Source organism: Sciurus vulgaris (genome assembly GCF_902686455.1).
Source record: "Sciurus vulgaris genome assembly, chromosome: 14".
Lineage (NCBI taxonomy): Eukaryota > Metazoa > Chordata > Mammalia > Rodentia > Sciuridae > Sciurus > Sciurus vulgaris.
The window spans coordinates 28,426,263-28,453,871 of record NC_136475.1 but is presented as its reverse complement, the minus strand read 5'-3'; the positions used below and the strand labels follow the sequence as shown (position 1 = coordinate 28,453,871).

Sequence of the window (27,609 nt, the reverse complement as noted above, 5' to 3'; positions counted from 1 at the left end):
GTTTGGCGATGTGGTTCAGTGGTAAGCACCTCTGGGTTCAATCCATGATATAAATAAACAAACAAACAAACAAACAAACCTACGACTTCCATATAACTCAGCAGTAACACCCCTGAGTATTTATCCCAGAGAAATGAAAATTTAGTTCATGCAGAAATCTATACACGAATGTTTGTAACAGCTTTCTTCATAATAGTCCCAAACTGGAAACATTTTAGATGTCCCTTAATAGGTGACTTGTTGAATAAACTGTGGTACATTCATACCATAGAATATTACTTAGCAATATGAAGGAAAGAAGGAAAGAATTATTGATTTGATATATACAACAACTTGGATCAATCTCAAGAGATTTATGCCAAGTGAAATAAACCAATCCCCAAAGGTAACCTACCGTGTAACCACTTGTGTAACATTCTTTTTTTTCTCTCTCAGTTTTGGGGTACTGGGAATCTAGGGGCATTTTACTACTGATCTACCTGCATAGTAATTTTTATTTTGATAAAAGGTCTTGATAAAATGTTGAGGGGCTTGCTAAGTTGCTGAGACTGTCCTAGAACTCATGATCATTCTGCCTCAGTCTCCCTAGTTGCTGGGATTTCAGGTGTAAGCCTCCATCCCTGATTTAACATTTTCATTCTTAAAATGACGCAACTATAGAAATGGAGAACAGGTTAGTGGCTGCCAGGAGTTAAGTAGCAGATAGGAGCAGAGGGCATTGGTAAAAAGGCAACTTGTGGGACCCTTGCAGTTTTGAAAATGTGTGCCTTGACTCTATCAATGTCAACATCCTGGTTGTGATGTGATGTTTTCTAAGATGTTTACCACTGGGGAACCAGGTAAAGAGAACATGGAATCTGTGTCTATTTTTTTTTTTTTTTATAACTACATGTAATGTATAATTCTTTCATAATAGAAAGTTTAGTTACAAGTTTGAGATAACAAAGTTAATTCAAATTTTAGTTTCTTATTTTCTCTTATGTTCTTACATTATTTTCCAAATGTAGACCTAATATTGTTCACTTTGTCAGTTTTTAGATATTGTGCCTGTTTTTTCTGATCATCTGAAGTTCAGAATGACAGATTTATTTATTCTTAGATTCTAAATTTGCCTGTTTTTGTACAACATCTGTTAATGGGGGAAAAGGCATAGATTTATTTATACAAAATTTTCCCAATCCGGACTTAACTATACAAAGGCTATTTTTTGTGTGCGTGTGGCAAATGTGATTTTGAAATGCAGGGAGGAACCATGTGTCTTTAATAAAACAGCCATTACATACATTTATATATCATAAAAATAACATGTATAACTCTCTCAGTTTATAAAGTACTTTGAACCTCAGATTCTGTGCTTTTTCTAGTATTAACTTTCTTGTATACATAGGAAGTCATTTAGAAGCTCTCTGCCTACTTCTTTTTGCATAAAATTCTTATGCTGTATCTTTGGTTCAAGTCCATACCTTTCATCGTGAGGACTATCAACAATCTCTTATTGCCTTCATCTGTAATATGATGGTATTTTTATTTACATTTTAAATGCCACATTTCCTTTTTGGCTGTTTAATAATTGTTCAGAGGCCCTAGTCATTTTGGCAACATGAAACAGATTAAGAGGTGTATCTGGGGAAGTTTGAACTTCCAAATTGTGACGTACCTTAGCACTTCAGAAGATAAACTGGCATGAGTTAGGTTTTAAGAGACTTACCCTTAAACTGGACGGTATTAAATTGGGCATTTGAATAGTAACTTTGGAAAACTAATAACTTTGGGAATAGTTCTTTGGAAAAAATGCAAGAAAGCCCCATTTTGTTCACTCTCATTGATGGAATAACTCTTCTTGCTTATCATATATAGACAGTCGATTCTCTAATTTTTGGTGTCCCATTGTCGGGCAAGAAATTTGGTTTGCTACCTTGCTCACATCCCTTAGTAGTTCCTGGTATGTTAGAGACCTCTGAATAAAAAGGATGGAACTTGGAATAGGATTATAATTTAAATCATAGTGCTTTTTAAAAATAGTACAATAACTTGCTTTTTATTTGTTTTATGTTAAAAGTTATGTCATACAGTAAAATTTTCTTAGTGGCCTACAAATTGAATCATATTCTTTAAATAATTAGCACATAAGGTGCACAGTTACATAAAGATTATTCAGAGTAGAGTTTCTCTAACTAAAAGGACACTCATTTTAAAAGTGAAATTCAAATCTTTCCCTGATCAATTGCCCTAATCATATAGGAAGTCTGTGTTTTTGTTCTAAACAGGTAGGTAAGTTGTAATTTTAAGCAGTTTGGTTTACTAAGCATGATTAAGACACCATTCCCTTTGAGGTTTACCCTTTCACTTTAAGGTACAACTGTTTATCATCTTGGGTCAAAGGTTATAAAAAGTAGTCATCAATTAAAGCTTTATTGGTTGTAATTGGTAATGCTATGAAAGGAGCCAGCTGAACTGAATCTGATAATAAAAGACTCTTTGTTAAAATATTTAATAAATTAACACTCTGTCTTGGAAGGGGGAAGCTAATTACAAAGGCCAAGATTGTTAATCATAATGTTTACTTTCTTCAAAAGGACAGACTCAACTACTCCATATCATTAGACATCAGATTTCTTTCTTTTTCTGTTTTTAAATCCTGTAGATTGTGTCAGTCCCTGGAGGGGATGCTCTTCTGTGTCTCATGCTTGGGTATAGCAGAAGGAGGAAATGCCAAGACAAACACAGGTTATAAGGGCCATCTTAAAAATAAACTGGACTCTGTTAGAATGTCAAACTGCCTCTGCTCATTTCAGTGAGGGTCAGAAGTTTATGTAGATTCATTTCTGTCGGCTATTTGTGTGATATCAAGAATTGGGGCATTTGGAAGTAATGACATTTTTAATGATAAATTATCTACCAGAGCAATTATCCTTTCCCCATTCATAGTTTATTTTCTTAACTGTTTTGACAATATTGTAGCTCTGGAAATGTAGACATTTTTCAAAGTCCTGATATAGGTAAATGGAGCTGTAACACATACCTCCATGACTCTTGAATGACCCTGCCATGGGAACTCTCTGAATGGGCTTTTACATCTGGGAATCGAATGTTTCTAGGTTTAAGCAATAGGGGGCATCTTGAGTTTGTTCTTTCCACATGTTTCTGTAGTCTGATCTTTAGGGCAGTTCTAATGAAAGAAAATCCTGCTTTGGGCCTGCTGTGCAAATTAGCCATATGGTGAAGTGTAATATCCCGCTGAACATCATTATGGGGCCCTATGAAAAGTGCTCCCCTTTACACATGGAAGCAAATTAAAATAGCCCTTTCGGTTTTTTTCCCCCCAAACTCTGAATAAACCTGTCTTCACTTGGATACTGTGATAGTTAAAAGGGAGTTCCAGCTGCAGTTAGGGTGGTGAAATTACAGGCTTTGCCCAAGACCAAATGGAAATATTGCTTCCTGTATGCAAAGCCGGAAGAACAATTGTGTGCGCTTCTCTTCTTCTATTCCCCTCCCTAGTTCTTTGTCCATGTGTCCTTAGTTGCTTCTTGGTCTGGGGTTATTTTCCACTATGTGATTGGTAAGAAGAATTCAGCCTCCTTTTCCGTAGACTTCCTACCGACATCTGCCAGGAAAGGCCCACTAGATGAAGAGCTAGTTTACTCTAGGCCCTTATGATCTGTGGGGGATTGGTTCCAGGACCCTCTGTGGAAACCAGACTCTGAATGCTTTAGTCCCATATATAAAATGACATGGAATTTGCATGTAACCTATGCGTATTCTCCTGGATATTTTAAATGATCTCTAAATTAGTTGTATTACTGAATGTGATGTAAATCTATATAAATAGTTGTTATGCTGTGATGTTTAGGGAATAATGCCAAGAAAAATAGAAAAATTCAATATAGAGGCAATTTGCATGTTTTTTTGGCATATTTTCAATGCATAGTTGGTTGACCCCATAGATATGTAGGCCAATATACATAATATACATTGTCACCTTTTATAATGAAAAGGAAATTCATGGAAAGGTTTTTGATCTGGCCTCCCTCAACCCCCTACTGGGATTGTGCAATCCTGACTTAATTGATTAATGGTTCACATTTGTAACCTATAGCTGCAGTATTTGGCTTTGAGCTTTGTTAGCACTAAATTTTACCACTTTTACAGACAAAAACACAAAACCTCACTCATTGGCTTATACTGGGTGGCGGTACTGTTCATGTTTCATATTTTCATATCTAGACAAGTGCCTGGCCCATAGAGAATGATTCAGAGTTGTCATTTGTGTTTTTATTTTAATTTATAAACATTTATTCAATGGTAATGACATTTGTAAGGTTTTTTTTGGTAGTACTTGGGATTTAACCCAGGGACACTACCAGTGAGCTATACTCCAGCCATTTCTTTATATTCATTTTGAGACAGGGTCTTGCTAGGTTGCTGAGGCTGACCTTGAATGGGCAATCCTCTTGCCTCAGACTCCTCCTGAGTCACTGGGATTGCAGGCATGCACCATTACACCCACCTGATTCTGGCATTTATATGGCAAAGAAATACAGCATGTGTTTGATGAAAGGGAATTAGAACAGTGTTGTGGAGTAAAAGTGAGTCTTAACCAAATTATGATGTTGGAGAATACATTTTTCCATGCAAAGTTCAATGAAAAGAGTACATACAATTTGACTCTATTTGTATGTGTGTGTGTGTGTGTGCGTGGCGGGGGGGGGGGTGTATGGAATATCTATTGTGAAGAGGAAAAAAATCTACAAGAGAGTACACCAAAAAGTAAATAATAATTATCTCTATGTGATGGGATTATGAATGGGTTTTATTTTCTCTCTGCCCAAATTGTGTTTACTTTTACTTAAAGTCAGATATTTTACTTTTGTAATTAGTAATTACTTTAAAAGAGCTAGACATTATGGAAATGCAGCTACAAACAAAAGATTTTCAGAAGACAACTATTTCTAGAAGTGTGTTTTTTCCTGGTAAAACTCAGTGTTAAGGTTAATGAACAGGGAAACAGCAATAGCTTTTAGAGAACTTGATCATGAACTTGTTCACTTCCTACTTTAATATTAAATATTTAAATGAAATATGAATTTAGTAAATGAAGTACCCAGTGAATTGAAGAAGAGGTTAATAGAGCTTGGAGAATTTTTTTTTCTCTCATTTTGGTATTAAATAAAAATATAGTATTACTGTTATAATTTCACTCCTTTTACATAGTTTGTTTAAGTGAATGATATGAAATTTGTTATGGAGGTATTTTTATAATAATACAGACTTTTGTATTTAGGTTAAATTTCAGATGGGATGTACACATATAACATAGAAATTGTTAAACAAAACCTTACTAAACTTCTAAGTCTTTCTCTTAACATTTACCAAAATATTTTAGATGCATAAAAATCCAAAAACATGTAGCACTATTGACAAGTAAAGCTGATAATTAACATTTTGTCCTAATATGAATAAAATTTTGTTTTCACTGTTGGACCATTTGAATGGATCAAGAAATCTAATCGTTGAACAATGTGTGTTTTGCTGCTGTATACAGAATAAGCCTTTAAAGTCAAAAGGCACTTTATCTCTTTCTCACTGTATTCCCTCTGACTTGAAAATGCATCCCTGAATTGGTTGAGTATATTAGGATCTTAGCTCATTTGTGCTACTGTAACAAAATACCACAGGAAGGATAACTTATAAGTAGTAGCAATTTATTTCTCATAGTTCTGGAGACTGGGAAGTATAAGATCAAGATGCTAGAAGGTTTGGTGTCTGGTGAGGGCTGCTCTGTGCTTCCAAGATGGTGCCTTGTTGCTGCATTCTCCATAGGGAAGAATGCTGTGTTCTCAGCAGACTAGATGGCATAGATAAACCTACTTCCATAGATTTTGGTATACATGGGGTTTCTGGAGCTAATCCCTCCACTCTACTTAGAGCCAGCTGTAATGCCATTCAATTATACAGATAGGAAGGTCCTTTATTACCTGGTTTTCATTTACTTTAAAAAAGTTCAGATTATTAAACATTGGGAACTACGTGGGAGAATGACTATATTTCATATGAACTTATTAGGCCAATTGTGAGACAGTGGAATTAGTTTTTTGATTTCTTTTGATGCAGCCTTGGACTAGGGCACATGAACTTGCTCTGAGTTGCTGATTCTATTAGGGATATTAGATCTATATCCAGCTGAATGGTAAACTGGGCCAAATGCAAATCACAATCTGAGCCTGGAGGAAAGTACTGGATCAAAAAGAGCAGTACTTTAGTCTTGTTCAAGATAGAGCAGGGGAAACAAAGCAATACAGAGCAAAGTGAGATCTGAAAAAACTTATTGAATAAAAAGGGTCTAGGAACATCATCCTAAAATCCATAGGTGACATAATTCCAAAAATGATTTTCTATAGGAACCAAAAATAAATTCTTGAAAATTGTTTGGTGTGAAGAAGCTACAACCTCTATATTGTGGTTAAGATGTAAGGTGTCTTCCAAAAGCCCTGCGTGAGACAATGCAAGAAAGCTGAGAGGTGAAATGATTGGGTTATGAGAGCCCTAACCTAATCAGTACGTTAATCCTCTGACAAGGTTTAACTGGGTGGTAACTGTAGGTGGTTAGGGTGTGGCTGTAGGAATTGGGTTCTTGGGGGTGTGCCTTTGGGGTTTTAATTTTGTCCTTATTGAGCAAAACTCTCTGCTTCCTGTTGTGATATCCCGAGCTGCTTTCCTCTGCCGTATTCCACCATAATGTTCTGCCTTACCTCAGGCCCTGTGGAATGGAGTAGGTGGTGTATAGATTGAGAACTCTGAAACTGTGAGCCCCCAAATAAATTTTCCTCCTTGAAATTGTTCTTGTTAGGTCTTCTGGACACAGCAGCAAAAAAAGCTGACTAAAACACTGTGAAATAGAAATGAACTTTGAAAGAATAAATGGAGACAGAAAAACAACAGAATGACATAAATAGATTTCTAATTTTATTACAAGGAAATGATTTGCAGTAGCAGATAAAGTATAAATATAAAATAGAAACTTATTTACTTATTTATTTTTTAGTTGTATATGGAAACAATGGATTTATTTATTTTTATGTGGTGCTGAGGATCAAACCCAGCACCTCACACATACTAGGCAAGCATTCTACCACTGAACTACAACTCCACACCTAAAACAGAAACTTTTAAAAGAAAATATAGATTATTTATTCATACTTTCAATCCCTTATTTCAAGCAACTATATATTGAATGCCTGTTATGTGTCTGGCTTTGGTTGCATGAGCTGGGAATTCAGTAGTGAAGAAGATAAACTGAAACTTGTTCTCACAGAACTTGCATCCCAATGAGAGAAAACAGACAATAAACAAATGGACAGCGTAATATCAAATGAACATATGTACTATGCAAAGAATGAAAGGGGGTGATATATCAGACGAGAGTTTCAATTTTAAATCGAACAATAGAAAAGTCTTTTCTATGTGTGGAAGTTTTATTTGCATAACAAGATAGAGCCATGCATTTTCTCTCTGTCAGTGTCTTTGCTGGTCTTTTTGTACTTACATTGGATGGGCATTCCTTAGAGATTGTACTTTTTTCTTCTATGACTTTGATTACTGTCTTTCTGCTAAAATTCTAAAAATCTATTGTCTTTAGTCTTGTCCATTCTCCTAAGATGTAGACACCAACATTACTTGCTCCTAAAACCCTTGGTACTTGGAAGTGGCTAACTGAATATTCCCCAAATAGAAGCTATCATTATCTGTCTTCCCAAATATAGTCAGCTCTCCTTAGTCATGGCTGTTATGTTCTATAAAGTCACCATGAATACTGAATTAGTGAGTACTCAACCATTGCTCTTAGGGGCTATGTGAGCTTCATGTCACATATGCATTAGCTGATCCATGTATAACCTTGGTTTATAAATGTTTATGCTTAAAGATACCTTATTTTATATATTGTTGATTTATTACCATTGAGCTCAGCCACCAGCACTGTACTAACACTTGAATGAAGTGCAAAATGGTTTTTTTCTGTAAGTCACATCATAAGACTCTGAACTAAGACGGCTTTTTAGTGCTATATTCTGGGTCAATTTTAAACAGCAAAATCACCAAAAAAAGCACAAAAATTCAAAAAACGTGGCACTGCATAGACCATGAAAATGATACTTGTTTACAGTATGAAAACTGAAACAAGAAGGCAGAGTGTTGCCTTATTTGACCTTAACTGGGAACATGTGCATTGAACAATTTAAATTTTTTGAAACTCTGCACATGGTCATGAATGACTGTGAAAGAGCGATGAGTATTTGTTTTGGAGTTACAGGTAACTTTTAGCAAGTAGGCAAGTTTGCAAATACAGAATCTGTGAATAGTAAAGATTGACTGGATATTCCTTCCCTTATGTTCCTTCTCTAATGAAATGATAGCACCATCAAACCAGTCTGGAAAGTTTGCATCAACCTTCTCTCCTTCCCACCTGATACCACCCATAGCCAATCAATTACCAGGATGTATCTCCTAAATATATCTCAGATCTGACTGGTCTTTTAGAGTCGAATTTTCCCTTTCTTCCTTCTACTCTCTATATTACAACTTCCAAAATGTCTAAAACTTTTATTGTCATTAGAGCTTATGCCCAAATAATTGACAAAATCCTTCAATCTTATCTCTTGTCATCCCTACTCCTTACACCCTGAAGTTCCAGCTGTGGGGAACTTCTCTCAAATTCACGAGATGGGTAATGCCTGGTTTTCTTTGAATCTCCTTGTTTCTACAAGGAACATTCTCTCCCTTTCTCTTCACCTGGCCTACCCTTCTGACTCATTTTTCAATTAGGAGTATAAATGCCATTTTTTTCTGACACTCTGCCCCCAAGTAAATAACACACACACACACCACTCCAATGCATCGGATTCTGTAGTTCATTTTAATGTATTTGTTTACTTGCCAGTCTTACATTGTACACTATAAATTCAATGAAGACACCATTTTTGGTATCTATCACATGGTAAGTACTTAGGACATATTAAATGACTAGGTTTCCTGTGATGTTAGTTGTGTTCATTATTGTGAACTCTTTGGAGCAGTATAATACTAGTGATATAAAATGGGAAAGGAACAGCCTTTCATTTTCTTGTTTTTTTTTTTTTTTTAATCTGTTTTTTTATGCATTCAACAGCTTCTGAGTTTTTACCCTTGTTTGTTTGTTGTTGTTGTTGTTTTTTAATGTTAGTGATTGAGAGAACTTGGGGCTAAAGCAAAGCCTCTGTAGTTCATCTAGTGACCTATTCGTGAATAGAGAAGCACTTCACTGGTTGGTTACTCAATTGGAATAGTCAAACATCTTCACAAATTTCACCTTTAAGCACTGAGTTGATGAAATTGGCAGAAGGAATAGAATAATCAAAAGTGAATTCATTTAGCATACACTAAGGAAAATTCAATTCATGTTTATAAATGTGGGAGCCAGACCTACTAGATAAATTGGTTCTTTCTTTTGTTTTTATTTTGTTGAAGAAATATTTGAAAGGCAAAACTGTATCCAGTTTGGAATTAAGTAGAGGTTTATGATTTGATTTCTATATAGAATTTCACCGAATAGATTTTCAATCATTGAAAACAAAAAAAGTCAAATTAATATATTATGGTCTAATTAGAAAGAAGGCTTTCCCTAAATTCTCAGGTAAGTGTATCTTGGCTGCACAGCATGTTGAATATGTAATGTCACACTAGAATAATAAAGGTCCTTTAGGGCTGTTAATCTTAAAATGAAAAGCCCTTCAGTGTGTATGGAATGTAATTGACATTTAATAATACCACTATGCTGTGACATAGTGACAAGTGGGGAACTTTAACAAACCAAATAGCAGTTTCCACTTCTTACTTCTTAAATAGAATCATTTGCTTCCTCACTGACTTATGGATGAAGGAAACCTTGAAATAACTGTCCTAATATTTGGTTTCATTTTATAGGCAGAAAAACTTAAGTATATAGAGTTATAATCAAGTTAGCATTTTAAGACCTTTGTTTTTAAGCTCTGCCAGGGCCCAACAAACCATGACCCATGGACCAATTGGACCTGTAGTTTTTACATTTTTAAAATCAAAAGAAAAGTAATATTTCATGACAGGTGAAAATTATACAGAGTTTTCATTTTACTTTCCACAAATTAGAGTTTTTTGGAACCTAGCCACACTTAAGTCATTTATGTATTATCTGTGGCTGCTTTTATATTATAAAGAATATACTTGAAATTGTTTGCCCACTATCCTAAAATATTTACTGTCCTCCCCTTTACAAAAAAGTGTTCACCAACCCCTGAGCTATAGAAGTGTGTTTGCATGATTTAGTATGTTAAGTGAACTATTTCAATTTATGACCAATTTAGTAATAAAACAAGTCTTGTTGAAAAAGTTCTTGAAATTTTTAGGAAAGTGGTGGATATTTAATGAGTTTATTGTATATTACCAGGGTTGGGCAGGACTTTCCACTTTTATCATTGATTTCATCTTATTAATTTTTTTCAAAAATAAGTACTTACATACATATATTCTTTATCAAACACCATTCTAAGAGCTTTCAAACTCTTCCAAATGCTCATGATAACTATGTGAACTTGGCATCTCTACAAATGAGAAAACCACAGCATGCGTATAAGTGAAAGTTAAATAAATAGTGGAAGGGAAATTATACAGCTATTTATAGCAATTTACAGTTAGTAAGGGGCAAAGTCACAATTTGAATGTAATCACCATGTTCCAAAGTCGGTGCCCTTTACGACTATGGCAGGCTGTCTTTTTCTTTCTACCTTACTTATTTAGAAAAGCCTTGGATTAATATTAGAATTTTTTCATAAGGGGGGCATGACATTTTAAAAACTTTGAGCTGCTATAACAAAATACCACAAACTAGGTGGCTTAAAACAAGAGAAATATTTTCTGTCCCTATTTTGGAGGCTTGGAATCCAGAATTCAAAGCATCAGCAGGGCCATGCTCCCACTGAGACTCTGGGTAGAATCCTTCCTCGCCTCTTTATAGCTTCTGCTGGTGGCCAGCAGTCTTAGGTGTTCCTTGGCTCACAGCTGCGGAATTCCAGCTTCTGCTTCTCCTCACATCTCCCCGTGTGTTTCCCTATATGTCTTTCCTTCTGTTCTAAGGACACCACACATATTGTGTTAAGGCAGATCCTACACTAGTATGGCCACATCTTAATTTAACTATTTACATCTGCAATGGCACTACTTCCAAATAGGGTCACATTCCAATTTGTTGGGAAGTACATACATCTGGGGGGAGACATTCTTCAACCCAATACAGTCATGAATGTAGTGCTCTTCTGCCAGGTTTTGTCCTCTGAGCACCTTTCATTTTAAGTTCAGTAACTGTAAATGAAAAGTAGAACTTGTGTATCAAAAATATTCAGGGATTTGTTCCCCTTCTCCTCCTCCTCCTCTTCTTCCTCCTCTTCCTCCCCATTTAATTCTATGCTACATTGTAACCAACTGGGAAGATGGATTTATTCTTCTCAGTTTCTACCTTTTTCCCACTTTTTTGACCCTGTGCTTCTGATTCATTTGAAGGCTGGTTTTATTCTGGGTACTTTTTTCTGGCATGTTCCATGAGTTTTTAACAGATATTTTCTTACCTGAAACCAAAACCTACAGGAAAGCAGGTTTGTCTTCATTTTTGTGAATTTGTAGTAATTGACTCAGAAACCAGCCTTGGTGTGCTTGTGATTGAGTTTTCACCCTTATAAATTAATTGTAAATTAGGTTCAATAAATGGTTATTTATTTTTATTTTTATGATTACTACCATTGTTAAAACAGCACATTTTAAGAAATGTTGTGCTGTCTCAAATTCCAGACCTAGAACCTCCTCTTCTTTTTACCTCGAAGCCAAGAGTAATCCAACTGTGATAACTTATATTCTTCTGTTTATCTTACAGGGTGCCCGGGAAACATTTGAGAACTACTACCGAAAGCAGAGGCGAAAACAGGCCCGCTTGGTGCTCCAGCCTCCATCTAACATGGTAGGATTACCGCTTTCATTTTCCACATTTTCCCTTTTCTTCTCTGGTATCTTTCAATTTTGTGTGTGAGTGTGTGAGTGTGTGAGTGTGTGTGTGTGTGTGTCTGTGTGTCTGTGTGTCTGTGTTTCTGTTTACTCTTACTCTGAGACCATTTTTGGTGGATTTGGGTTGCAGTAGGAATAGCAACTACATTGACTTTGGCATGTTAGCCATTGTTCTAATACTGGATATGTATTGTCTCATTTTATTCTCACTATAATTATGTAAGATAATTATATAAATAAGGGAACTCAACTTCAAGATATAACTGATTTTAACTTTGTCTTAATGTAACAAAAGAGAAACAATAACTTTGTTTTCTTTGTTGCAGCATGAAACTTTAGATGGCTATAGGAAGTATTTTAATCAAATTGTAGGGTAAGTATATATATATATTATAAATATATTTAAATTCACATACTTTCAATACATAGATTTATGAGACTTGGAAAAATAAATCAGATTTTTCTTGGGAAATTTTTTGTTTTTCCCTTTAAAATTCTCAAGAGGACAAATTTATTTTTTATTTCCTTGTGATTTAAAAGGAACTCCATACTGGCTTTGACATTATATTGTTGGAGGACACTTTTTGAATTATAATTTTAATATACTTGATATTTTGTTCTCTGTTCTTGGTAATGGAAGCAAATACTCAGTGAAAGTTAGCAAACTTATTCCAAAAGGGCCAGAGACTAAATTAAACTATTTTAGGTTGAGTAGGCCACATGAAATGCCACTGCTCTTCAGCTCCATCACAGTCCAAAAATAGTTATGAACGATATGTAAGTGATCAAGCATGGATGTGTTCCAGTAAAAAGTCTTCATAAAAACAGACAGTGGGCCAGGATTATAGTTTGCTGCCTTCATCCATAGTACATACAGTAATATGGAATGATATGTCCCCTATAAACGTCCCAAGTACGTATAAGTTGCTTGTTCTAATTGTAAAATAATAACTGCCATTAAAAGAAAGGGAAATAAACTGGATTCTTCCATCAAGTTTCTTTCTTCCTTTATAAAATCAGATGTAGATAGTTTTAGCATAATTATGACTAAAATATTATAAAACTCTCTAACAAAGAATTGCTTTAGTGCCTGAACATTTAGGCAAGGTAACTGAAGGTATGTTTTAAATGCATAATAACAAAAAGCCACAACAAGAATGTTAAATAAGTTTGCTTTTTACAAAACCTTTTTAATACTTTGATGAGAAAAATCTACATAAATGGAATTATTTTGATATATTATGTTCTTCAAAAGGTGTATATGTCAGCTTTCATTCTCTCTTTAAAATCTATTAGTTTCTTGAAATGTATTGATGATCTGCTTTTAAAAAATTTATTCAAATTAGCTTTTGGAATGAAATTTACCAAATTATGCTATGTACATATAAGAATGCACCAAGTAAATTCCACCTTTATGTATAATTAAAATTATTTTTAAAATAGAAGGAATACCAGTGGAACAGAGGAAGTTGAACACGGGGAGGGAGGAAGAGAGGGAAAGAGGAAGGACGGGGGATTGAAATGGAGCAAATTATATTCCATTCATATATGATTATGTCAGAATGAACCCCACTATCACATATAGCTATAGTTCACTAATAGAAACTTTGAAAAATTATGTATTATTAAAAAAATAGAAATTAGCCTTCATGACTTAGAAATAGTTTCTTCCATTTTAAATAGTGGGATAACATGGTTAATATTTTATAGAAATAGAACTCCATTTTCTGGAGAAGTGATTAAGAGGATATGATCATGGACATAATTATGAGTCTAAGAAGTCATTTAATTTATAATACTGAAAAGTTTCTTTGAGAAAAAAAATGAATATTAATGTTGAATTTGAGGCCAGCTCTTAATATTCTTCAAAACCGAGAGATAGTAATCAGACTGCAATTTTTGACAGTTATGCTCTGTTTTTTCTCTTCAATCTTAGCTTTTTTGTGGTTGAAGATCACATTTTACATACAACCCAGGGCTTAGTGAATAGAGCCTACATTGATGAACTGTGGGAAATGGCACTTTCAAAAACCATCGCAGCACTCCGTACCCACTCGGTATGTAAGATGCCCAAGAGAACTTTGTATTTAGAGCTGATTATTTATGTACTATTCAGTGTTTTACTCCTTTAAAATCAACATATGTGTCTTTGGACTCATGTATTTGGAGCAATATATGTCCTTCAAAAACAAGGGAAGTAGCCTCTTCAGTTTGGCATTTTCTCTAATAACTGAGCTCAATTTTGTAGATGCTTTTTGCAAAAAAATAAAATAGCATCTAACATCTATTGATTGTTTTCTGTGTGTAAGGCATTATTCTGTGTATTTTATATACACTGTCTTATTTCATCCACATTACAACCATATAAACATAGGTATTATTAATATATATATATCCTATAGTGTAGGGCACTAGCCTCAGAGAAGTCAGGTAATCAGCTTTAGGTCACATAATAAGAGATGGAACATGAATTCAAACCTGAACAGAGCCCATGTTCTTAGCTTCTACTTTATATTGTCTTCTACAATATCATTAATATTATAAACCTGATTTGGAGTTCATAGTTCTGTTATTTTTTGAAGAAAAAGTTTATAACATACCAGGATATCTAATTATCAATTTCCATATAGCATGAATTTTTGGTGATAATGTAGCATGAATTTTAGGTAGAGAATGCTGGTTTTGAATTAATTACTTACTCATTCTTTCAGTATATTTTTAATATTGATTACATGCTTGAAATTATAAAAAAGAGAGAGAAAATCTTTACTCTCAAAAGTTGTATTTTACTTGGAGATACCCAGACAAATAAACAAGAGTATCAGGCAGTGCAAATGCAGTACAGACAATTAAAACAATGATAGATTAGGGCAACAGGGTACTTGCTTTTGATTGGTTGATAAGAAGTGGCATTCTGAGATCATAATATTATGGAGTCATCATTTATGCAAAAATCAGTGAACAGTAATTTGGGGCATGAAGAATAGTAGGATAAGGGCTTTTATGTATACAATGTTTGAAGAATGATAGTGAGAAGTCAATAACTAGACAATTTAGCATCTAAAATTTTTTATGAAATGGCCTACTATCCATCTACTTGTTGTAACTTGAAAGGATCATTATCCATGATCTTGCAGTTCTCCTTATCTAATTCATCAGGAAGTGTTCCAAATACAGAAACAACTGCATGCAAAATCCATAGTGTAGCTGGGAGTTTGGCTCATTGGTAGAATGCTTGCCTAGCATGCATAAGTTCCTGGGTACAATCCCCAGCAACACACACACACACACACGCATCCAAACACACAAATACTTAAAAATTTATAGTTGAAGGGAGTATATCCCTTTCAGAGAACTGAAAGAAGTTCAGGGGGGATAGAACCTAGAAAGCTAGGAAGGTAATGTAGGAAGTAAGTAAGGAGAAGAAAGTAGGTGCTATATTATTTAGGACCTTATAAGTGGGAGAAATGAAGGAAGGGAGGAGGGAACGGGGGATGGTTGGACATGGGGGCAGGGTTAATTGGAGTGAAATTATCAGATTTCGTTTTAAATACATTATTTTGACTAAAGTATGGATAGTGGATGAGGGGGAAAAATGAAGAGAACAATTAGTAGGCTAGTCTAGTATTCCAGACAGGAGGTGGTAAGAACCTGGATGAGAGTAGATATGGTGATATGTTGACAAATTCTAGAGATTTGATTTTTTTAAGAAATGAGATTTAATTTTACTTTTTGATGGATTAGATATAAGAGGTGAGAGGAAAAAAGGTATCAAGGTAATGCCTAGGCTTCTACAGTCAACTGTAAAGGGAAGAGATTTAATTTCCTCATAGTTTTGGAAACTTTAGTCCATTGCTTCAGGCCTGTGGTGGCACCGTAATTCCATTGTAGCAGCAGTGCCCTGGGAGGAAACCCACTCACCTCCAGGCCAGAAAGGAGAGGGAGGAGAGGGGAAGAGAGAAGAGGAGGAGAAGCAGGAGACGACCTGACCTTTATTTCATATTTTAACAGACTTTAAAATATTTTATTATCTCCTAACCAAGCCTAGATGTTAACTTTCAATCTGAAAGTTAACTCAGTGTGATTGATATTGTAAATATTGTTTCTTAGTTTCATGTGTCTGTTCTCTGCTTTTCTGCAGCTTTTTTTTTTTTTTTTCTAATTTTTTCTGCAGCTTTTTAGGAGATCTAAAATTTTTATATAGTTAAATTGATGTTTTACTTTGTAAATTTTATCTTCTTTATTCCAAAGAATATGTCATTATTTGTCTGTATTTGAGTTTAGTTCTTCTGTAGTTACCTTTTCTTACATATATATCACAAACATAAAAATGCTTATTTTAGCACCAGGTATGAGATTGGCTTCCATCTTTATTTTGAAATGACTCGTCATTTCCAGTAGCATTATTGTAATTATCTATTGTCTTACTCAACTTGGGCTGTTCTAACAAAATACCATAGACTGCTGGATTAAACAATAGAAATTTAGTTTTTCACAGGTCTAGAGAATGAAAATTGGATATTTGGGTGCCAACATGTTTGGTTCCTGGTGAGAGCTCTCTTGGCATACCGATGAGTGCCTTTTGCCTGTCAGCAGTTCAGCAGTTGGCCTTTACTCAGTGTGTGCTTTCAGGCAGGAGGAGGGCGGGAGGGTGAGAGAGAGAGAGAGAGAGAGAGAGAGAGAGAGAGAGAGAGAGAGAGAGAGAGAGGGAGAAAATGATTTCTCATGTCTCCTCCTTTTATAAGGAAACCAATCCCATCGGATTGGGGTCTTACCGAATCACCTCATTTGGCATTAATTACCTTCAAAGTTCCCTTCCCCACATATCGCCCCAGGATAGATTAGGACTTAAACATAGGAATTTAGGGAGACACAATATCCAGTTCATAACTGAATCCTGCCCTTTATGTATTTTGAAGATCACTTTTTATCATATAATAAAATATGTCTTTTCTAGATTGAATGATTAATTCCCCACTTTCCTGGAGCCAATAAACACTGTTATAATTATTATATTTGATATTATATTGTTTAATTTCTTATTGGGCATGCATATCCTTTTAAATCTTTTAAAAATACAATAATTATTTATCCTTTTCTTCTCGGTTAGCTTGAGAATGAAGAATCAGTTTATTATATCCCTCCTACCCTGTGTACTCCTTTACACCAAATTTGGGATATAACTTTATTGTGCAATAAATCTATAAATTAAAATGGATATAATTGATATAGGGTTCCTGCAATCAGTACAGGTACTGAGGAACAGCTGTACAAAAACTAAAAACCATTGAATTATACATTTTAAATGGGAAAGCTGTACTGTATGGGAATTATGTGTCAACAGAGTTATTAAAAAATAATTCACATTTCACAGATTGACTCACTGAACCATTTTATCCATCAAGAGACAAAATGATTGGTGCCACAGATGCTAATTGTATTTCACTACATCTGAGTGATTATTTGTCCATAAAAAATGTTATACAGGGCAGGGGATATAGCTCAGTTCATAGAGTGCTTGCCTATCAATCACAAGGCCCTGTTTTCAATCCCCAGCACCACCAAAACAAAAAACAAAAAATGTTAAACATTTCTTTTCCAGTTATCTATGTGACCATTAAAATTACCTTTTTCTGATTGAATTATTAGTATAGATTGAACTATTTTGAAAGATAAAACATTTCATGTATTAATATATGCAGTATTCTCAGTGCTGATTTCAAACATGGTAAATGTTTATACAGTGCATCTCACTTAGAAATGAAATTTAGCAATACATTCTGTCTCTGACTTTTTCTAGTTACATTCAGGATTTTTCAGTATTACAGTGATGCAAAGGTGATATGAATTCATTAGATACTGTACTTCAAATATGGGAGTTTTAACTTTCCTGTGCTATCATGGGTGATATGATAGTTTCTTAGAATACTAGATAGTGACATTTAATAAAACACACCATAAATTTATGATAAATTCAGTAAATTATGAAAAAAGAATTTGATTTAACTTAATGTGATAAAAACCATTCTCAAAAACCTGTAATATATTTAATTGCCATTAGTTCTATTTTTGTATTGTACTTGAAGTCATTTGCAGTGTTGTAAGGACAATAAAATATGTAAGAAGTATAAATTTTTGAGAAGAAAAAAAGCTTGTAATTTTTGCAGATATGATTTGATACATTGAAAATTCAAAGGAATTAATAAAAATCATAATTAATAGATGGGTTTACTAAGATTCTTGGATTAAAAAATCATCATATAGAATTTCTCATGTTTTTATAAATCTGGAATAAAGTTGAAATATTTTAAATTTGAAAGACAAAATTTATACAATAGCATAAGTAAGAATTAGTTGGAAATATATCTAACAAAAGATACTCAAGATCACCATGGAGAAAAATTCTAAAAATATTGAGAGACAAATTAAAGAAGATCAACATAGAACTGAGAGACACACCATGTTCATTAATAGTAAGAGTTATTATTATAAAGGTATTAATTCCTTTAAGATTTTTCAGTAGATCTTGTTTAATGGCAACCAAAATGCCAATAGTTTTATTATTGGGAGGATGGGTACCTTATGACCTGATTGTAATATTTTTTTAAGCCAGTGCTAAAGCCAAGAGCAAATAAGAGACCTACAAATGCTCAAAAATAAAGTCTATTAATTAAAAAAATACAAACAAATAAAAAAGTAAGGAAAGACATGAGAATGATTATCATCAAAGTCAGAAAGTTGTTTCTGTGACTAAGGAGGATGAAGTTGTGATTAAAGTCCCCAAGAGGGTCTGACATACTGCTGGGGTTGTGTTTTGTTGGACTGGCAAAATTGTACATACAGGCTTTATTCATTTTTGTTTATGTCTACTATATTCATAATTTTAAGAAATATAGGAAAGAGGGAAATGATGAAAACAGGCCAAAGAAGGTTAAATCCAAAATAAAACAGGGATTCTTTGAAATTTATGTCTGTCAGCAAAATTCAATTCAAATATTAAATGGAGAAGCAAGAGCAAGATGTGAACAAGAAGATGACATCAAATGTATGTTCCAAGATATAGGACAAAGACACAGAGAGATGGAAACACAAAAGGAAAACTAAGAAACATGGATATTGATATAGACTATGGGATATATTTGTTAAGAGATTTAGAAAGAAAAGATAGTGATAAATGAGGGGAGTATAATAATAAAATAAGAGAAAAAAAATTTTCCTGTAGTAAACAAAACCAGATTCTTGAGGTTGAAAGGATTAAGGGTCAAGCAGATAGATGACAGGAGACAAATTTTTATATCTGATCCTTTATGTTTTAGTTGAAGAGCAAAAGAAAGGGATTTTCAAAAACGAGAATTCATGGTTTACTTTTATCCATCCTATCTTTGAAAGATTCTTATTGGTCTTCTGCAAAAATGAGAAGGAAATCCAAAATATAAAATGAAATCAGATTAAATAAATTATGTGCCAAAAATGAGTACCATTCATAGAGTTGTAATCCACATAACTAAATATTTGACTATTTGTAATGTTTAATGATACTAACAATTCATGCAAAAGGAGAGAGATCATGTTCAAAAATATTTTAGTGAAGACTTAGATTACTTTAAGAGTGGACAGAAAGGATATAAGTTATTAAGCACTATAACATCATTAAAATGTTCTTATATAATAGAAACATGAAAGAAAATTTTAAAAGGAAATCATTGTATATAGAAAATTTAAAATGGCATGACTTGAATGGGTCCTAATATGTCATTTGTCCCAAGAAATGTCAAAGAGTTAGGAAGTTTTGTAGTATGATTACTAGGATGTAGTCATAAATTAATAATAAAGGAAAAGGGAAAACTGAAGTGGCAATATGACAGGAGGCAAATAAGATTGAAGTTAAAGAAACTCAAGTGGAAGAAAGACGGAATATTTTTTATTGTTAGGTTTATTATTATTATTATTTATTATTTTATTATTAGTTTTAACCTATCAAAAAGACAAGAGCTCTTTATAAAGAGCAAAATCTGTAACAAGAGAAACTGACAGACCTCATCATTGGGGGAAATTCATCATACCTCTTTTAGGAACTGAGATCAAGTACAGCAAAGTGACAATGATAACTGAGAAAAATCTGAATATCTAAAATCAATGAATGTTAAAAGTAGTATAATTTTTTTATCCTGCCCACAGAAACTATCTTCTACATTGTTAACTTTTCAGATTCATTGATATGAGGTTACACATGGGCCCTATTGATAATTTTTAGAATTTTCCTCTGTATTTTTGTTTATTTGCTCTTTTGTATTCTCTGTATTGTTTGTTTTCTCTTGTATAACCAGATTTGCCTAAGATTAGTCTGTGCTACTATTTTATTTTTAATTTGGACTTTTGGTTTAAATGTTTAACTCTTTCATGTTTTCTCTATGTCATTAATTCTCTGCTTTTAATTTTATCAGTTTCATTTATTGATTTAATTATGGTTGATTTGCTTCCCAGCCTAGTTTCGTGAGTTCTGCACTTAGTTTGATTATTTTCGATCTTTTTTGTTTTCTAATGTTTGCATATACAGATATAAAGTTATTTTGAAAGTGTCTTTAGCCATATATCTTAAGGTTTTGTCTTATTTTTTTCATTGTTATTTAAAAATAATCTGAAGCAATTTTGTTTTCTTTTTGACCAAAGACTTAAAGTGTATGTTTTAATATCCAAGTGCTAAAAAATGTGCATTGTTGCTGTTGAACTCTACCCAGATCTTCTCTGACTGACTCTGTTGATACTTTGTACCAAGAAATGGTTAGGACCTTTCTACAAGAGTATTCACCAAGTGGCGTGTTAATCACTTTAATAAATAAAAATTTAGTTATAGTTTTCATCATTAAGAGATTCCCCTCTCCCTCTTTTTTTTCTTTAGTCTTACTGCTCTGATCCGAACCTTGTGTTAGATTTGAAGAACCTTATTGTGCTTTTTGCTGATACACTTCAGGTATGTGAGTTCTGTTTACATATGCTCATCTAGCTTAGTGTGCATCAACTCTGACTCTCATCATGTCTACATAAGCTTGAATAAGTAGTTTAGTTCTTAGAATTTTTTTTCGCTAGAGCTAGACCTTTTTATCTTTTTATAGCATTTCCTAGATTTCACCTTGTATGTGATATATTTTTATGTGATTTTTCATACTTTAATGTTTTTATAAGTAGTTCCCACCCCCTTTTTTTCTCTCAGGTCAAATCAATTAATTAAACCACTCACCACATTAGTATTTTAAAATGTTCTTAATTTGGGATTGGCACCTGAATGACTTTGTAGTTTGGTTAAGAACCACCTTGAATAATGATGGTTGATTTGAACCATATAGTATCTTCAGTAGGCTAGCTTAGATGTGGTGAGAGTGGTAGCATCTTCATTTCCTCTCTTTATTCTGAAGGCTGCTGCTTTAAGCAATGAGAGTTAAGAGGAGTCAAAGGAAGAACTTTGCTGACGGCATACCTAGCATATATTGATTTTAATTTTTATAATTTTATTTTTTTCCGACTGGCTTAGTCATTTTGGTATGTTTCTTTTAATTTTTGTGAAATAAACACAAAATATTAAAGTCGGAATGGAAGATTTTACCATCCATGGTTTCGTTTAAATTGTTTTCCAAAGAACAAAATGTCTTTTAGTGGCTGATCCCTCCTGTTTTTTAAAAAAGTCACCTTGGAAAATGAAGGTATTTTCTTACTTTGTTTCAGGTTTATGGTTTTCCTGTAAATCAACTTTTTGACATGCTATTAGAAATCAGAGACCAGTATAGTGAAACCCTACTGAAGAAGTGGGCAGGAATTTTCAGGTAAGACACTAGTCGTGCATGTGAAAGTGTGTATGCACATCTTTATGCACAGGGTTTTCACATGTGATAGACAGCAAGAACATGTGGCATATAATTTTATAGTTACTCCAGGTTATGTTCCAGAATTCAGATTAAATGTGTTGATATCCAAAAATGATGTTCCCAAGATATCCAGTCTTTCATACCATCTGGATCAACTTTTGTCTTATTCCAATTTTTAGTTTTTTCTGAGGATCATGCCTAGTTTTACAACTCACTTATATGGTTGTGACATTTGTGCCTTTATGGATAATTTAGACTTTTGGAAAATTGTTTTGAGGAAACAGTCATGTTATCTGTTATCTTTCTTCTTCATGTTCAGAAATGGGGGATTAATACAGTCCACTACTTAAACCATGTTTTTTGAAGAGTCATTTCAACTTGCACACCATAAGAAAGTTATTCTCTTACATTTTCTACTCACAAATGTGTCTTGGGACTGTTTTCTAGGCACATACCCAGTGCCAACTCATTAGAGTTTCTTCTTTTTAAATTTTATTTCTTTAAGTGATCTTCTTGCCTTTGCATGATGCCTTCCCCTGATTAGCTTCTCCTGCTTTCACATTATTATAGTTTTAAGATCTTACATGATTCTTTTAATACTACTTTTTATAGTTGATGAATATAACCTTGATCTTCATTTAGTCAGACTCACTTGTATATTAATATAAATACTACTATTTCCAAAAGTCTATATTTATCTAATGGTGATAATTGTTCTTTTGGGGAGGGTTATCTCTAGAGGATTTTCTGAAATTAGACAACAGGATAAAGCTGCAATCTTAGGTGCTTCTAATCTGGTGCCTTCAGTGAGTCTCTTGGTTTGAATTTGGTAGGCTGGTTTCTGCTATTAGAGAACCCCAGTCTAGCGGGGGAGATGGCTCAGTTGGTAGAGTGTTTGCCTTGCAAGCACAAGGCCCTGGGTTCGATCCCCAGCACCGCAAAAAAAAAGAGAACCCCAGTCTAGTTAAGGAGGGAGAACTTATAGATAAAAAAAAAAAAAAAATGCAGGATTAATGTAGAGTAATAGATGAAGTAAATGAATACAATTTGGATTTATTCTAGAAGTGACTTATTCTACCTGTCAGTTTTAAAAGTTAGAATATCTAGGGCAGGATTAAAAAACAATTGTTATCACATATATCTTATGAAAACAGAAACAACTTCTTTGTCTTTTCTAGAGTACACATTCTTTCATTGTTTACTTCTCACTTGCCTTAAAATTTTCTGTCCCATTTGTGAATCTCACATATTATGAGATTACATTTGCAATTGTCTTCTATTTGTTCAGAGCATGGTTTCTTTCCTGTCTTCTTTAAAAACTGATTTTAGTACTGGGTAAAGTGTAAAGTGCTTTCCTAGCATGTATGAGGTCCTGGTTCTATCCCCAGCAACAAACAAACAAACAAAGTCCTTTAAAAGATGCTTTAAAAATTGATTTTATATGCATGTTTGAAATTAAAAAAAATCCTATCAATATGTACAACTATAACGCACCAATTAAAAATGAGGAAATAAAAAATAAAAAGATAATTTTATCTCAAACCTGTATTATAGAAGACATATATATAATAGGCACTGGGAAATATAAATTTGAAGTTGTGGTATATAGATAGCCATTGGCCATTGGCACTCATCATAAAATTGCTTGTGATTTACCCACCACCTCTCTTTCCCTCCCTTACTTTCTTTCATTATTTTTTTTTATAGAAACATACTTGATTCTGATAACTACAGTCCCATACCAGTAACAAGTGAGGAGATGTATAAAAAGGTGGTAGGACAATTCCCATTCCAAGATACAGAGCTGGAAAAGGTAAGGAAAGCTTCTGAATAAACTTCCCTGGTTGTTTTGACATTCTGTAGGAACTTTCATTAGGTCAGTTTCATTGAAAATGATGACTTCTCCCCAGTGGATTAGAATTCTAACACACTTTCAAGGACTCTCTTTGGTGGTCAGAAGAACAGAATTCCCTGACTTGGCAATCAGTAGATGGCATTGGGGTCCAATTAACCTCTGAACGGTTTGCTGAGGATGTTCTAATTTGGTTTACTTTGAAATGCCTGTTTTATTATGCTCTTAATGCCATTTGTCCCTAGAACTCACAGTAAAATGCACCTTTTAGGGTATGTAGTTCTGTTACTTTTGACAATGTATCATGTCGTGTCTTTACTACCATAACAATACAGAACAGTTCCATCATGCCCCCATATTTCCTCATGCCGCCCCATTCTGATTAACTGCTCCCCTGATTTCTATATCTGAAAACACTAATCTGGTCCCTATCCATCTACTTTGCTTTTTTCAGAGTGCTATACAAATGGAATCATACAGTACATAACCTTTTGAAACTGACTTCTTTTAATAGCATAATGCTTTTGAGATTTGTCCAAGTTGTTGGATATATCTGTAGTTCATTTCTTTTTATGTGCCACATGTATGTGCCACAGTTTGTTTAGCCTTCCCTACATGTTAAAGAACATATGGGTTTTTGTTTTATTTTAATTAAAGCCTTATTTTTTTTAGCATCAGAAAACTTGTGAAGATATTGTTTTAAATTTGAGCTTGTTAAGCAGAAAGTTTCCAGTGTTGAAGAAAGTTCCACTTGCGTTTTAAATAATGTATAAGTATATCCATTGTATGTTTGTGACTCGCTTTCATTAATTCTTGCATTTACAGCAACTATTCCCCAAAAAGTTTCCTTTCTCTGAATTTGTGCCAAAAGTTTACAACCAAATTAAAGAATTTATCTACGCATGTCTGAAGTTTTCAGAAGATCTTCATTTAAGGTACAGTATGAAAGAGTGAAAAGACTGTGACTCTCTCTAAATAAATATTCTGCAAAATTTTCAATAGGCCCTTCATCTGTAATTTTGAGTCTTAATATTAGCCCTTTCCTATATGGCAGTTTTATTTTTATAATTACAATGGAAAGGGAAAGATGATAACAATAGTTTTAACATTTATATTACCTATCTTATCTTCTATTTTTTAATAGATTTGTATTTTAATACTTCTATTAAGGAGAACTCACTGGAAAATTGTAGCATAGCATACTAACTTTAATATTCTACTCGATGAAATTTTAAGGCCAGAAGAAGAGGAGCAGATAAAATTCTTTGGAAACATTATTGCTCTGCTTATGTGCATGTTTCTGAATGTGTTAGACTGTGGGCTTCTTTCTTTGTTCATTTATTGGTTTATTTACCATACAATATGGTCATTGTGTTATGTGTTAGATGCTGCTTGGTAGCAAAGACAGCGAGATGTTAAAAATAGGGTCTCTGTCTTCAAGGAGTATCTCATCTAATTAAAGGACCTAATAATTAATGATACATACTAGATACGTACTAGAGCTAAATAGGAGCCAACATTAACACAAATTGAGAATGTTTAAAAAGACCTGTTGTGGATAGAAACACTTAAGAGATCTTCTACAATTGAAAGAAGGCAGAAACACCTCTGAGCATCAGGCACACAGGATACACTTAAGAATGAGGCTGGCCAGGGCAAAAGAAAACTTCCCTCACAGCTCAGCAAGAACTGAGTAACAGGTGGCAGCAGTATACTGGTGACAGGTCATGGATGTGGGGGGAGAGAGATACCTTCTGTGTTGGAGGCATGCCGATACAGCTGAAAGACAGGGATGGTACAGAACCACTATGGAAAAAAGCCTTCTGAGGCTCTACCATGCACAGCAGGCCTGTTCTACCATTAAAGAAATTTGAAATCTGTGAGGCACTGAAGATAATGTACCAACAACACAACTCAAATGCAGCTCAATTCCTGCCTGTATTTATTCTATCCTCCACATGGAGGGCTCAACAGAAGGAGAGAGATGGAATTATCCATTAAGTATGACATGCATGAACATATTGAAACTTTTAGCACACAGATGGAAGTTATAGGAAAGAGTCAAATAAAAATGCTGGAAATATGAAATAGTTTTATAGACAAAGAATATCTTTGAGGGATTCATTGGCACACTTGACATAGCTTAGGAAATGATCAGTGAATCTGAAGATACGTCAGTAGAAGTTACCCAAAGTGACACATAAAGAAGAAAAAGCGAGGGCTGGGATGTACATTATTTGGTGGGAAGTGCTGTCATAGCATGTGTGAGGCCCTGGGTTCAATCTCCAGCACTACAAAAATAAAAATGAGAAGTGGGGAGGAGAAATGATGTACCAAGATCCGTGGAGCAATTTTAAACAGTAAATCCAAGAGATGAGGAAAGTAGAAATATTTTGAGAGATGTTGGCTGAGAGTATTCAAAAAATAACAAAAGACATCAAACCAGAGATTTAAGATTCTGAGACCCCCCTAATCCAGGTAAATAGCAGGAATAAGAACAAACAAAGAAAAGTATTTAAAACCTTATATTCAAGCTGTTGAAAAGGAAAGGCAAAGAGAATTTTTGGAAGGCATTCAGGAGAACAAACACTCTAATGTCAATAATATTTGCTACTGTTACTAGCATCATTACTATTATTATTGCTTTTGGGGGAAGGTACCAAGGATTGACCTCAGGGGCACTGGACCACTTAGCCACATCCCCAAACCTATTTTGTATTTTATTTAGAGACACAGACTCACTGAGTTGCTTAGCACCTCTCTTTTGCTGAGACTGGCTTTGAAATCAAGATCCTCCTGCCTCAGCCTCCTGAGCTGCTGGGATTACAGGTGTGCGCCACCCCACCTGGCTCATTACTGTTATTTTATTATCATTACTACAAACCCCACCAGCGCTCTGTTTACCAAAATAATTCTACCTGCCATGACCGACCTTGATACTTATTTTCCAGCTCCACTGAAGTTGATGACATGATTCGTAAATCTACGAACCTGTTACTAACCAGGACTCTGAGCAACTCTCTGCAAAATGTCATTAAAAGGAAGAATATTGGACTTACTGAGGTAAAGTAGCTCTAATGAAGGTAGCCAAGTCAATATGTGAAAAGATGTCCTAAGCTCTGGGCCTTATGTGTGAATGGATTATAACTTTCTACGTGATTTATTATCCTCTTTCTGATAGGTTCCTCATAGTGAAAGTACAAAATGAAATTTGTTGTTCTTTGATTACTTTTGAGAAATACATTATTTTTTCTAAAACAGGATCCTTTCTAAAAAAGGGATTCTTTCATTTTCGTTAGATTAACTGGTTTTCCTTTCTGGTGTTCTTACAATGATTTTGTATTACTTGCCATTAATCATAATTTTTTTTCCAGTGGGAGGATATAGTTGACAACAAATTCCTATCCAAATGAATTGCAGTGCATTTACAACATAGAATATGAAATCACATTTTACCTGCTTCAGTTATTTTTACCAAGGACAATGGTACTCAATAGTCCTTGCTTAATGATTGACTTAGCTTTTGTTTCTGTCATATTTCATGTACATGAGTGGTAAGGTAATGTATTAGCATATAATATTTGGCAAAAGGACTGGGGATTTGGATTTGAGGAAATGTGAGCAAAGGCAATAGATAACATACTGTCATGATGAGAGAAGAGATGCTGTACTTACATTGGGAATAGTATCTTGGCAAACCAAAGTTTTGGCTCATAGGTGTGTAGTTTTTTAAATTTAGAAAGATATGAAGTTTTCTTTCTCTTGGAGACCCAGGATTGTGTGGTGCCCTCAACCTGTCATGCTCTGAAGCATAGTGCCAAAAGTGGGAGCTTG

The 27,609-nt window shown here is 34.1% G+C and overlaps 1 protein-coding gene across 5 annotated transcripts in view; it reads left to right on the top strand.

The window, feature by feature from the left end:
• EXOC6B (exocyst complex component 6B) overlaps positions 1–27,609 on the top strand; it is a 603,818-nt gene that overhangs the window by 269,826 nt on the left and 306,383 nt on the right. For all 5 annotated transcript variants that reach the window (XM_079111444.1, XM_079111442.1, XM_079111441.1 and 2 more), the window contains 8 exons: positions 11,936–12,019; positions 12,390–12,436; positions 14,000–14,120; positions 20,963–21,034; positions 21,784–21,881; positions 23,631–23,736; positions 24,601–24,710; positions 26,727–26,838. In XM_079111444.1, the coding sequence (XP_078967570.1) occupies positions 11,936–12,019; positions 12,390–12,436; positions 14,000–14,120; positions 20,963–21,034; positions 21,784–21,881; positions 23,631–23,736; positions 24,601–24,710; positions 26,727–26,838 (750 nt within the window). The remainder of the gene's footprint in view (positions 1–11,935; positions 12,020–12,389; positions 12,437–13,999; positions 14,121–20,962; positions 21,035–21,783; positions 21,882–23,630; positions 23,737–24,600; positions 24,711–26,726; positions 26,839–27,609) is intronic.